This window comes from Trachurus trachurus (genome assembly GCF_905171665.1).
Source record: "Trachurus trachurus genome assembly, chromosome: 16".
NCBI classification, from domain to species: domain Eukaryota; kingdom Metazoa; phylum Chordata; class Actinopteri; order Carangiformes; family Carangidae; genus Trachurus; species Trachurus trachurus.
The window spans coordinates 22958393-22972396 of record NC_139902.1 but is presented as its reverse complement, the minus strand read 5'-3'; the positions used below and the strand labels follow the sequence as shown (position 1 = coordinate 22972396).

The 14004-nt window shown below is 42.7% G+C and overlaps 1 protein-coding gene across 1 annotated transcript in view; it reads right to left on the bottom strand.

Annotated features, from left to right (window-relative positions):
• znf407 (zinc finger protein 407) overlaps positions 1-14004 on the bottom strand; it is a 145318-nt gene that overhangs the window by 52935 nt on the left and 78379 nt on the right. The window contains exon 6 of the mRNA XM_083988856.1: positions 5261-5427. Coding sequence (XP_083844982.1) covers positions 5261-5427 — 167 coding nt within the window. The remainder of the gene's footprint in view (positions 1-5260; positions 5428-14004) is intronic.

Below are 14004 nucleotides of genomic sequence, written 5' to 3'. Positions count from 1 at the left end.
GAGTGACATGCTGCTGTCAACACCAGAGGATCTGGCTGGCTAAAGCAGCACAGACCTCCCCACTCCCCCCCCATCCTCTACACAATCTTAAGATGACGACATTCATCTCTGATTCACCTTAACCTCTACCTTTTATATGTACATAAATAAAACTTAACCTTTACCTTAAACTTTTTTCTAACATAGCAGTAACCTTAACACCACATAATCATCTTTATACTCCTGCCTGAACTCAATCTTGCCGCCAAACTCTCAGCTCAAACATCAACTCTCAGCTGTTTGACTGCAGATAGGGAGGCCAGACAAACAGGTCAAAAACATCATCTTAAAAGCATACACAACCCAGTGAAGCTATAAAGACTACCACTAGACACAAAAATATCCCTCAAAACCCCATTTGCTGCTAATGTGTCACTGTGGCACTGAGAGCGGTTAAACTTTTTGGCCATTTGAATATTAGCTCATTGCTCCTTTTTCTTTGCTCCCATGATACACCTCCACCCGTTACTGGAATTAAATATGCCTTATTGCGAGACAATAAAAGAACTTTGAAGTCAAAATATACAACCTTTTCTTTGCATGTGTGTGAATATATATATTTATATATATATATGTATATGTGTGTGTGTGTTTTAAATAACCCCGGAGGAGTCTGCATGCAGCTATAATTGCCTCCCTCATTAGTTATGTTTTAGCAGGAGCGGATGGGAGGGCAATTAATTTTACCGCTTAATTTTTGACACAGAATCCGCTGCTGTATTGATGTGCTCGCCATTTTGGGTCTCATTTTTCAGGGAAATTAATTGACAAAGTGCGAAGATTTATCAGCATATCGCCAGATTAAGCGACAAACTGAAGCAATGAGGAAATCAATTGTGGCCCTGTCGCTGTGTTCAACCCCCCCTCCCCTCTCCCCACAACGCCCAAGAGCCTGGGAAAGCTGGGTGGGTCAGATGCAGTGCACTTATTTATTTATTTGAGTCGCTCATTCATCAGCCGTTACAAATGACCCTGGCGGCTGACGACCACTGAATCCCCCCCCGCCCGCCCGCCCCTCCTCCCCCTCCCTCTGACACGACTGGTGTGTGAGGAGAAAGTGATTAACATAAAAAACACACAAATCAGAGAGGAACAATGAATCCGGTTAGAGGCAGGAGAAGGAGAGTGGAGGTGTTAACTTTTTTTTCTTTTTTTGGGGAGGGGGACTGTGCCTGTCACAATGAGGGACTCAGTCCACAAGATGATGAAATCAGATACTTTCTTCTTAGAGCTCCCTGGCCCCATGTAGTAGGAATTCAAAGAGAATGTGTTTATTGTTAACTTTGTCTTCATCAAGTCTTCATTGATGAACTGACAATTTATGATGTCCTGGCCTCCCATACTTGTTATGCACATTGGCATAAGCAATAAATGACAAAAATCTCTTGAAAAAGTAACAAAAAAAAGACAAAGATAGACAAATTCTAGCTTAATTTGTTAGCTATTTAAAGATGAATTATGCTACATTTGTACCTAAATTAAACAGCTTTGGAGTAATTGTGATGATTTAATAAATGGCTTAACTTGTTCCGAGGGAGAATGGAGGCTCTCTGCCTTCACGTGCGAGTCACTTCTTGCCTCTCTGGGCTGAAAACCAACCTTCAAGACCAGGGTCACCGCCCTGGTGTCCCAGCTCTCGTCTCTGCGCACCGCGACACAAACGCGCCTCGTAAAACGAAATCTGTTGTTTATGACGGATTCAACTACACAAATATACACGTCTTAACATTGTATATGATATATAACGTTATATATACCGCTCAATTGATTGATTTCTCGCCGGCATTGTTGTAACCAAATGCACATGGCCAGGAGGAGGGTTAGCAAAACAACAGAAACCGGACTTGCATAGTTCCCCTTTAAACTATTCATTTGAAAGGACAATAACGATCCCTTGCACATTTTACCACAAACTGACCTTTTAATACTTCTTGAAATGCTTTAAAAAATGGTGGAAAAGTTGTGAAGTCCATTCGCTAAAGAACTGTACAATTGAGTTTTGTACTATAAGTACTATAATGGACTATGCAGAATGTACTGTGTAGTATGGTTCTTTAAATTGTAATTCATCTCAGCACTTCCACCACTGCAGAAATGTGTACCTACTGGGTATACACAACCTAACAAGCTACAAGACGGAGGCTAATGTGGCAAACAAAACACTAGTCTTCACTATGGTTGATAATTCATGTATATATGATATATGAATAAAGAAACTAGCACTGTCAGCATAGAAATAGTTACTATTTGTCACCCAGCATTGTATTAGTAAATCTAGATTAGTATAAATAATATGATGAGGAAACATACAATCAGCACTGTTTGGCTGCTTATCTTACATATAGTTGGATGTGCATGGCAGAAGTTAGATGGATACTCAAATACACAAAAAATAGACATCACCAGTCACCCCAACTCTTTATACAGAGTATCACTCTTACTCACTCTGCTCCCATATCACTCCCTTTAAATATGTAGAGGAAACCAAAGCTTGACAATGTTTGAGTCAAGGTCTAGGCCACATGTTGAAACTCCATAATACCACACTTCATCTACATGTTACTGCATTTTTCCTATTTTATCTACTCAGTACATTTTTTTTCTCTGATTGTGGTTTTCAAACCTCTTCACACGTTGTCTCAGTGCTGAGCCTACGCTGAATCTCTATCATGTTGTTTCAGCATTAGATCATGACATCAACTGCTGTTGCAAGGGATTAGAAATGCTATTTCAAGGGATTATAAACCAATTATACACACTTGACAAAAAGTAAATCAGTCAAAACTTGTCATTGTGATGAAGTTCTTGAGTTTTTCCTCACCAAAGACTTTGAATTTTTACAGTTCCAGCTAATGAGCTAGATATGTGTATCATTACACACAGCTCCAGTACAAATTCCCCAGTTAGTCATCGTCCTGTAACCCTTCACGCAACCCCCCCCCCCCCCACCCCACTCCACCACCACCACCGACTCTCATCTCTTCCATTACTGACTGCTCTGTTCCCAGGATACATTGGTTAAAGTTTTAAATCTCCTACTTATTTGTTAGTATTGCATCTTAAAGCCATGAAGGAGCCGATTTACAACCTTTAAACAGATCACACACATGGAGATAATATTTCAGTGTGTCAGGTTGGCTGCTGGAATGTGATTGCAATGATTGTATAGCTGTAGCTAACAGTCTAGCCCTGCACCAATTACAACTAGCAAAGGAATGCCAGAGGTCAGAGCAGAGCAAATTGTGTTAGCTTTTTTGGGTCTTACTAATCAAGTCAGGTCTTGTCGCTCATGAAAATGAGGTTGTTTCAGGTTCAATCTTAATTCTCCCATTTTCATATGTTCATACTTGGTCACCCTTTGCTCTTTCAAGCTCTTTTATTCAATCACTTTCCTTTCCATCTTAATCACTTCACTCACTCTCTTCAAGCCAGTCTTTTCCCCTGCCAAACTCACAAAGACACACATGCCACTACCACTACCACCACCACCACCACTAACACACCACACCACCCTGTGCCTCTCCAGGTGACAGTTAGGTGACAGTGTGACGCCAGCCGCCTGATGGGGAATGATGAGGGCTGGAAACAAATGAAAATAAAACGTCTAATTATGTCAGAGGTGCCTTGACGTTACATCACTGTTAAAACACATTTAAAATAACATTCACCAAGTCTTACACTCACACACGCACACACATACACAGAGACGCACACACACACAGCAGGCACCCGTGACGGATGGAGGGCTCTCCTGCAAGCGCTCAGTCAGGCTGTCAGGCCACTGGCTGCTGCTGCTTCTGTCATTGACTTAAAAGGGCATCAAGGAGCTGTGTGTGGGACATTACTGAGGCCGAGGGGAAACTGCTGGGCTGCAGCATAAAGACACTTTCAAAGAGGCTGACTTGGGCTCCTATCGAGGGGCTATTATTCAAGACAGTATCCTCCCACCGCCCACCGCACCATCTGTCTATCCAAAGTTTTTAGAAAGTAAAAAAAACAAAAAAAAACAGGACTGAGAACAGTCCTACAGTGTACTCTACTGTACTTGGAGAAATGAAAAGAGAAGGAAGGTATCAGGCAGAAAAAGCATTGCATATAAGAACACATAATGAAAATATCCATTTTCTTGTTTCATGATGCTGTAACCAGCTTCGATGTAATTAAACCAATGTTACAGTGAGAAAGAAAGAAACTGTGTTGCAAGACTACGTATGTATATTCAAAATTGAAATTTTTTTAAAGGTTGAAATGAGAATATAAACTCAGTTTTACTCAGTTTTGACAACTACTGTAAGAATCATCTTTTTTTTTAACTATTTGGGAATCTACACATTCTCTTTTTTGATAAAAGGTGGGAAGCAAATTATATAAATGGACAGACTTCACACCAGATAACATTCACATTTACTTGAATTTCTACCATTTTGCATCATAAAAGAACACACAGAGACCGGACAGGTTCGGATGGGAGGAAAAAAAAAAAGCACTCTTGTGGATGAGATGGATTTGACAAACACACACTTAGAGACCAGATGGATTTGGGAGAAAATACATGTGACAATGAGTTTTGGAATACACATATATGAGTTGGGGAACACACACTATCTCGATACCCACACTCAGCAACACTACAAGTGTGAAGGTTGGCAGAAAACAAAAACAAACATGAAATTCAAACATTGTTTTGGTGTTTTCCCTCTCCTTTTGACTATTCACTGTCTCTATTCAAATGTAACTGGCTGATGTAACATCATATAATAGCGATGGTCCTATTGGGATCGGGAGGTAAGAGTTTAACCAACATGCAACAAGAGAGTCTGCGAAAACCGCCAAGAACTGGTTCTCGACTTTCTCTGGATGTTGTAAATCAGTACAGATGGACAAGTCGTGGCTATTATCGGCCAAAAACGTGTGTATATTTATTCCAAACAAAGCTGTGAAGATTCATAATTAATGTGAGATTTTCACAGTTAACACATAAACTTCATTTTGTTGAATAGTTTGGAGCAATAGAGGAATGAAAAAGTACATTCTGTCTGATCCAAGTGTAGTGTTTTTGATAAATAACCCTTTGTCCCCGACTCATAGAAACACTGATCGTCTGGAAAGAAAAAGCAAATATTATGAATTTTGCACTTTTTTACAGCAAGTCGATGTAGTTGATGTAGGTGTAGAGCAGTAAAGGTTCGTTGTGAATGTGTGTTGGACTTCAGTGGCTCACCAGTGTGCGTCCTGTAGTGGTCCTTCATAGCTGACAGGTTGAGGAAGGCGTAGTGGCAGGATGGCCAGACACACTTATATGGTTTCTCCCCACTGTGTAGTTTCATGTGGTTGTTCAGGGCCCATTTTTCACTGAAGGAGCGTTCACACAAGTCACATTCAAACTTCCTGCAGGAGAAGAAGAGAAGCAGAGAGGAATGAGGAGGAGGAGGAGGAGGAGGAGGAGGAGGAGGAGGAGGAGGAGGAGGAGGAGGAGGAGGAGGAGGAGGAGGAGGGGAAAAACGAAGAGTTATTTACTGATCCCAAAGCTGACATAAAATGCTAGAAAATCTACTCTGTGAGAAAGGAAATGGAGGTTGCTGGGTACTCGCACTCACACCCACGGAGCACGGGGCTGGATGATTGCACGCTGTACATCTACGCCCCCACTCACTCACTCACACACACACACACACACACACACACACACACACACACACAGAATGCAGTTGGCTGCTGGTGTGTCATGTCTGTATAAGCAGGCATTGATTTTTCTGTCCTGGCCTGCCACCTCCACCATTTATTCTCTGCTTTGCACCAGGGCCCAGAGGACTAGAGAAATTCTGTTACAGTCCACACACACATACACACACACACACACACACACACACATACACACCCCGCAGGGCCAGTGGGGAGAATAGAGTTCACCTGTCCAGCGTCCCTGACCACTTAGCCAGGGCTAAATGAACAGTTAGCAACATTTTACCTCCCGCTTCTCTCTTAAGGTTCCTGCACCAGAGCTTCCCTCCATCTTAACTTCTCTACAAACAAGTCTCTTGTATTTTTTTATTCACATCATTAGTATCAGTGCTCACTGTGTTTCAGATAGTCAGTATCAATCTAATAAATGCAAAAGCGTCTTGTGTGGTGTGTGTTTTTTTTTTTTTTTCGTCTGGTGCCAAATGCCTCTTTTTAGAATCAGAGCAAAAAATGTGAATATGCATGCCGCTCTTCCTTTACGCTGGACATCTGTCTATTCTTCATGCCGACGCCTACGACGCAACAAAAGCTGTGTCTTTTTTTTTTAATCTATGTGTAGGATGTTTGCACCTATATTCATCTGCTGTATTATTAGGCTTCAAGAGACACACACAAGTAAAAACAATAGAAAAAGCCGGCGCTTGAATTAATCTTTACCCCCGTGCTATAATTTAGGCACAGAATGACTAATGTGCGAGTCATAAACAAATGAAGTCGGGTTTTGGGGAGCATTCGTCTTGCAGCGAGGGCCATGTTATTTTAGGGAGGGCGGCTGTCTTTAAGTCCTGATTGTGTCGCTTAATCCCCGTGGTATCTGTTTCATAGCGAGCAGCATGACACTCACCTGAACAAATAATGACTCCAAGCAGCATGTAGCATGTGTCTGAATCAATAATTCAAACTCATACATCTTCCTTACTGGAAGGTGGGGGGCAGGAGTGGGGGGGGGGGGGGGGGGGCAAAAGAGAATGAGAGAAAGGGGGGGAATTAAACATGGGGAGGTGGAGAGTGGGAGAGATGGAGAGGAAAATATGTCCTGGCTTCCATATCAATCTATATGTTGCATAAAGATAAATCTAAATGTGATATGGATGTCGTCCCCAACTAGTTGAAGAGGACATTTTAAGCTCACTTACCAGGAGGGATGGAGCAGCTTTAAAATGGCGCCTTTATCACCTGGCTCTAAGCTGAAATGCATATTTAAACATCCCTGTTTTCCTCTCCTTCTTATCAACTGACTTGGCAGAGACTTTATTTGACCAGCAGATGTAAGTCTGCATCTGTATTTCCTTCCCTTTCCTTCCTCCCTGCGGTATTTATAGAACAGCTTGTCGCCCATGCCACCGTGGGAGAGGTAAATAAGATGAGTGAAGAGATGCTATCTTTTATTGTAAGCATTATGCACAACACTCCTGCTTTATGAGCTAAACGGGCCATTGTTTATCACGGGGCGTAATCGCAGAGCCAGGCAGGCAGGCAGGCAGGCCTTGACGTGGGCACGCGGCATGCTGGGATGGAGGAAAAACGAGAGAGAAAGGGAAGGCAGGAGGAGAGGAGAGAAGATGGAGGAGTCAGGGCTGGCAGAGTTGACTATCAGTGGGGGTTTTGTAAGGATGAGAGGAGGGTTTGCGTCTGTTTTTATGGGATCAGATGGAGCACTTTGATCTTGTCCCCGCATGTCAGATCCCGTCACGATCCACCGTCCCGCCCATACATATGCATACTGCCTCTAAACAGCCAGGCACCATGCAAAACACACCAAAGGTAGGAGGCAGAGGGAAGGGAGAGAGAGAGAGATAAAGACGGAGAGGGACTGAGTTAATGTGCTTGCGTACTGTGCATGTGTGTGTGAAGGAGGGAGGAAGGGAAAGATGGAGAGACAGAAGTAAGAGAGACAGGGAGGTCTGCCAATTTAAATTTGAGGACTTTTTATTATGCTTCGGAGAACTGAATTTAAAACCAACAAAACAACCAAAATAAATCCAGAAAACGCTGCCAAAGTAACCAATTTAAGATTCAACATAGCCGGAGAAAGTTCTGCAATTCTTAACCGAGAATTTAGGTTTTCAAAGTATACAGTCTGTCTATGGCTCTGCTTTCTGACTGTGTGTAAGAAAGCAAGCTAAGGAACCTACAGATGTGGACCACAGTCCTGACAGAAAAACCAGTCTGTTCCTGATTAATCTATTGTGATAATGAGGACAGATGAATTAGAAATGCAGAGTTTATATAGTGAGAATAATTATGTATGCATCTATATATCCTTATTTATAAGTGCAAAATAGAAATTAGCCTCCACACTGGAATCCAGACATTCACAATGCCTTGCCGTAAACCAGGTCTCCATCACTCTTCCTCTTCTCAATACTCACACGACAGAAATTAGATTTACTGCATAAATAACAAAATGAGCAGTGAATGACATCATATAGTAGTTATCTGTGCTTGAAAACCATTTTAAGAAGTCAGTTGTTTCTCGATAAAAGCCAAGCAGGAGGATTCACAGATTTTCACTGTTTTAATATAATTGTAAACTGAACATATTTGAATTCTGGCCCAAGACGTTTCAAGTATTTATTCGAGGCTCTGATAAGTGTGATGCATGTTTCTCATATATAACAATTGGTACATGATTACTAATGACAACAATCATTAATATGTATCACTAATTTCCTCTGTGTATTTCCCTGACAGAGACACCTGTGTTGGGTCAAAACATTGCTAATAAAACTTCAGGCTGTGGGAACCTTTTCGATTGGATTCAAGCGAGGAGCTCATATGCCTACAGGTGTGATACTTAAAACAGGGCTCTGTTCAAGGTGTTTCAAACATAATGGAATAATGTAAAATTGTGTAACCATATAAATATAAACATTCAAATGCAAGGAAGGATTATTCAGAAATTACATTTCTAATCCTGCATTGACTGCTCCTTCACTTTGTCACATTCCTGTCAAGCTCTGATCAGCTAGAGGCCACAGCAGGAATAAACATCTGTAACCGTGAGCAACTTCTACTTCTAGTCATTATCTCTCTGCATTTCTTCCTCGCGCATCTCTCCATCTCCATCTCATACTCATCCTCCCTCTCTTTTTCCCTTCTGATCACGAAGCAGAGCGACATGATTGACATCCCGTGCAGATTTATTCAAAGACCCAGGTGGGCCTCTTGCCTGTACATCCAAAGAGCTGCATGCTGCAGTGTCTATACTGTCACTCATTACCATATCTATACCTTGGTGTGATCCTGTCATCAGTTCGGGTATACAGGGCTTCTGTCAGAACATCACAGGCCACGCTGGCCTGAATTGTGATAGAAATCCCTCATGAGGAGTTACTGTCCCTCAAACAGGAGGTTGGAAAGAAAGACCTGACTCATTACCACACACTCACTGTCACCCCCAAGTGGTGAGGTGCTGCCTGCTGAGGGGGACCTTAGAGAGTGTGTGTTTAGTGTAAACTGTAATCATTGGCTTCGGTTAAAAACTAAACAACAGTGTGTTAAAAATAGGTCAGTTTGTATGATTAAGAGCAAAATCCACACTTCACTGCAGCAGACAAAAAAAAAATGTTTATGATGCTCACTGACGTTGTCATAGCTTAAGGCCGAATCGACCCCACCGCTCCTCCTGACTGCAACTTTTGGTTTTATGCAGTGCAACATCATACTAATCAATGGGCATGTAAACAAAGAGCATTTTTAATTGACTGAATTACTTGTGTTTGCCTTTTTTGGACAGCTAAAAATCCCTCCGTCTCTTTCTCTCTCTCTCTCTCTTTTTTTTTCTTGTGGTGCTGGCCGGTTGGTGTGAGAGGAAATAATCCGCCGATGCTCTCACGCTGCAACACAAAGACAGAAAGAGAGAGAGGCCGACTCTCGCCTCAAGCCAAACTGACACAAACAGACAACTTCAAAGTGAAGACTGTTGTTTATTTGGCGAAGGGAAAAGGGGGGTAGAGGCGAGGGAGGAGGGGGGGAGAGAAAATTTATCTGATATGCAACTGTCAGGAGAGCATTTTCACATGCAAAATAGCGAGTGAGTGAGAGAGATTACCTAGAGGGAGGAACATGACAGCATTCACTAGGGTCAGGATGGATCATCATCTTCAGCCCCCTCCTCCTCCCTCGTCTCTCTCTTTCTCCCTCCATCGCTCTATCTTTATCTCTCTCGCTCTCTGTTTTCCCTCCCTCCTTCCTTCCGTTTTCCCCTCCTCTGCCTTCCCCTCTCATCCTGTTTTCAGACTCCATCACTCTGCACTTCGACAACCCGGCAGCTTAAATCCAGACTAAATTAGCTGAATGAAGATTAAATCATTTGGCCCTGAGCTCTCCAAGATATTGGGAGGAAGACTGAGTAAGCCTTAAATGGTGTCTGACTGGGTTCGGACCTATGTATGTGTCTGAGGAGAGGCTCTTCCTTCAATGGCAGTCAATTGAAACCTGATTAGAGGGGGGTGTTGGGTAAAAAATGGGGAAAAGATTAAATTTCTGGGACAACTGTTTCCTAAGTAAGGGATCTGGCTTCGTTAGTTTTCGTTTGCGTGCACAACGTTGACCGACGACAGGCTTGTTCCAAGGCTAAGATATCGAACTGGGCAACATCATCGCTCACACTGCTTAGGAGAAATGCTTTGGAGAGCGCTGTAGTCATTGTGGTCTGCGGGTACTTAAATCAGTTTCCTGGATGGTGCTAGTTTAACATTCAAATGAACAAAGACAATGATCTGTGGCCTGATGCAGCAGATGCAACAAAAGTACAAACTCCGGAGGAATCTCACAGGAAAAAGTCCAAGAATTATCCCAGCAGAAGGGCATTTTAAAGTGAAATATCTATCGAGCCATATCACACTGAGACCTGCAGGAGTGTACAGCCAGCATGTCACACAAAACAACAACTAAAACCTCCATGAAGAGGCCACATGTGTCTGCAGAGTATTGTAGATGAAGCTCCTCTGAGAGGACTGCTGCTGCATATGACTGCAATATAAACAACTGCACACAACAGAGATGCTGCTGCTGATTTATGTTTACCTTCAATCCCGGGAGAAAGAGGAGGAGGAGGAGGAGGAGGAGGAGGAGGAGGAGGAGGAGGAGGAGGAGAGAGAGAGAGAGAGAGAAAAAAGATAATGAAATAAATAATAAAAGACCAGGCCCATCAGATAAGCTCCTGTTTATCCTGCTGTAGGGCAAATACAAATTGTCAATTTAATGAACACGGTGGACGTGATGAAAGCGGGGTGAAGGAGCCTCCTGCCTGACAAACAATCAGGAAATGTTATCTTAATATTGTTGCGCAGTTATTCAGCCCATAACTTAGGGGGTGGGGAGAGGCCATGAGGAGAAGGAGGTGGCATGGAGGGGAGAGGGGAGTGAAGGGGGAGCAGGGAGGCACAAAGGCCATGTCCCTCTGTGGTGGCCCTGTTATTGCCTGTTTTTATTATGAGCCATAGCTCAATAGTCCCAAACACACAAACCTAAATGTGAGTCTGTACGCACAATACAAAGACACACCCCTGAGCTTGCACAACCTTAAATTACAAGAGGTCATTCTATTTTCTTTTTTTGTGTGCAAAAGAATGAAACAACATGACTCTGGACAAAACACCCCGACACCAAACGATCTCTTTTCTCTGTGTGTCTTTTCTCAGTGTGTGAGTGTTGTGAGATGTCTTGTTTCAAAACTTAATTTAAAAGCGCAATAGGTTTTGCAGATTTCAGACTATTAATGAAAATGTTTCAACTGAAACACTGCAAATCAAGAGCTCCAAAAAGCTTCTTGCTCAAATTAGCAGCTGCTGAAATGTACTGGAAATCTGATTTGTGTGACAGGGTTTGGTCAAAGGCCCTTTCTCAACCCCCCTCCCATCCTTTAACCGGCACTTTAAAAAGTGTCCAGATGCTTCACAACTCAAAGTGTTTTTTTTTTCTTTTTCTTTTTTTTTGTTGTAAGTCTTGAATTTAAAGCATCGCAACCTGAGCAGCCACCAAAATTAACTATTATCTCCATATTTATATATTGCCGGCACTAAATTGCGTCGGGAAGAATTACTATCAATATGAATATCTGCAACAATAACTCAGCCGCAGTGCTGAGGACAGGATGCTCTTTATCAGGCTTCTGATAGGCCTTAAATACAGCACAAGGCAGCCATATCAGAGCTTTTTCTCTCTAATATCAGGCCGCATTAGCACCTCGTAAATCAAATTACACTCCTAGAATTTCATTAGGCTCACCTGCCAGCGCTGCTGTGCTGCAGAAATATTTATGTTTTTATGCTGCAATTGTGCGCTCTCAGGTACACAAAAGGGAATGAAGGAAGGGGGGGTTGCGAGGGAGAAAAAATGGGTGATAAACCTAATTATCTTTTAAGAATACAGAGAAAATGTGTCATAAATTGTGGCGATCCTGAGGAGAGCCGGCGTTTCAGAAGCCTGTGGGGCTGAGAGTTGGGGGACAAGTCTGCTCCGCTGTTTACCATCTTTAACCGGGGCTAGACTCCCGCAATCCAATTAGCAGCTTCCCCAAATTCGCTCTAAACAGAAATCAAACAGGATGATGTATGACGCCGATCAGTGGGCCCTCAACAACAAGTTAATCCGATAAAGCGAAAAAAGCAAGACTGCTAATAGTGCAAATACTTGTTCAAACTGGATCCAAACGTTATGATAGGAGTCTGTCTTTGTTATTTAATTACCTCAAAAGAACTTCACATTTCCATTTGTTTATTTGCTCTCGTTGTTTGTTAGATTATATTATCTGCATCATAAGCATCTCCGGTAGTGATTGCTGAATGTGAGCTGAGGCTTGGGGATGGGGCGCCGGGGTGGAGTGGGGTGTGTGGAGGGGGGGGATGAAGGAGGGTGGGGGGGGGGGGGTAAGACCGTGGGAAGGAGAACGCCAACATTCCCGTTCTGTTTAGCTCCCCATCTGGAGCGGCTGGGGTCTGGATGGTGGGGTGTCTGGATATGGATTTTGATTAGACACAAAGGGAAATGACTGAGCCAGTGACCGTAACGACAGCCACTTAATAAAAGGTACAGTCTATACATCAAAGAGCATCTAGCTGTAAATCATTCGGCCCTGTAATGACGTGCATCCCCGTCCCATTACCAAGCCCCTAACAGGCCACTCATATTTACTCTCTGGGTCCCAATATCATTTTAGAATAATGAGCTATGTCCCTTATCTAATTAACAGGGGCCTAGGTTCATTTGTTTTTTCTCCTCTCTCCCTCACTGAATTTAGGAAGCTGACATATTGGTTTAACTCACAAATATTTAGGTAATTTGCTCTGTGGTATTACCGGTAAAATCATAACACAGATAAGGCGGTTATGGCTATTGTTGTATGTTGCGTGTAATTGCTGTATGTTACAACTGGAGGCTGGTTATCCCGGTTTGTGTGTGCGCGTGTGTGGGTATATTTGTGTGTGTGTGTGTGTGTGTGTGTGTGTGTGTGTGTGTGTGTGTGTGCTCCACTGGGCAGAAGTAAAAGGCCGGGTCCATTCTCTCTCTTATTACTGAAATTGTAATTCAATGATCACCTTAGATCACACACGTGCCATAAATCAGATAGGCTTGACAGAGGATGAAAAATTGTATTAATAATGTGAAACTTATTATACAGTCCCAAATGCTCCCTTGATAAATGACATTGTTTGGGCCTGACAATGATTGCATTTAAAACATTATTTCTGTTTTGTGCTGGTGTGTGTGTGCGCATGTGTTTGTGTGTGTGTGCGCACTGCTGGACACACAGCAGCAGTGGTGGTTTTGCAGGGTGGGGAAGACAAGAGGTGGGGTCCCTGAGCTTCATAAAATATTCAAGATGTTTCCCACCCTTCTCTCTGGAGTCAGTGGGCAGGCGATGGCTGTGGCAGTAAGGGTTTAAAATCTGTGTATGTGTGTGTGTGTGTGTGTCTGCCGGCACAAGTGAAATGGTCGGTGGCTCACCGCAGCGTAAACACCCAAACTCCCAGACCACAGAACGGATTCATGCACATCTTCAAATCATAAAGCAGAGTATACGAGCACTGTTATTACAGCACATATAGTCAGATATTAGCAAATGTGAAAAACTGCAGAAAGGAGGATAATCATTTACCAACAAGTCAACTATTGCTTTTTTTTTTTTTTTTTTTGAAAAACTGATTTGGAGGAGAGTTTATTCTTCTTCATAACTCAATTTATACCCGAATACTTTGGTTTGAGCCGGAGCCAGCA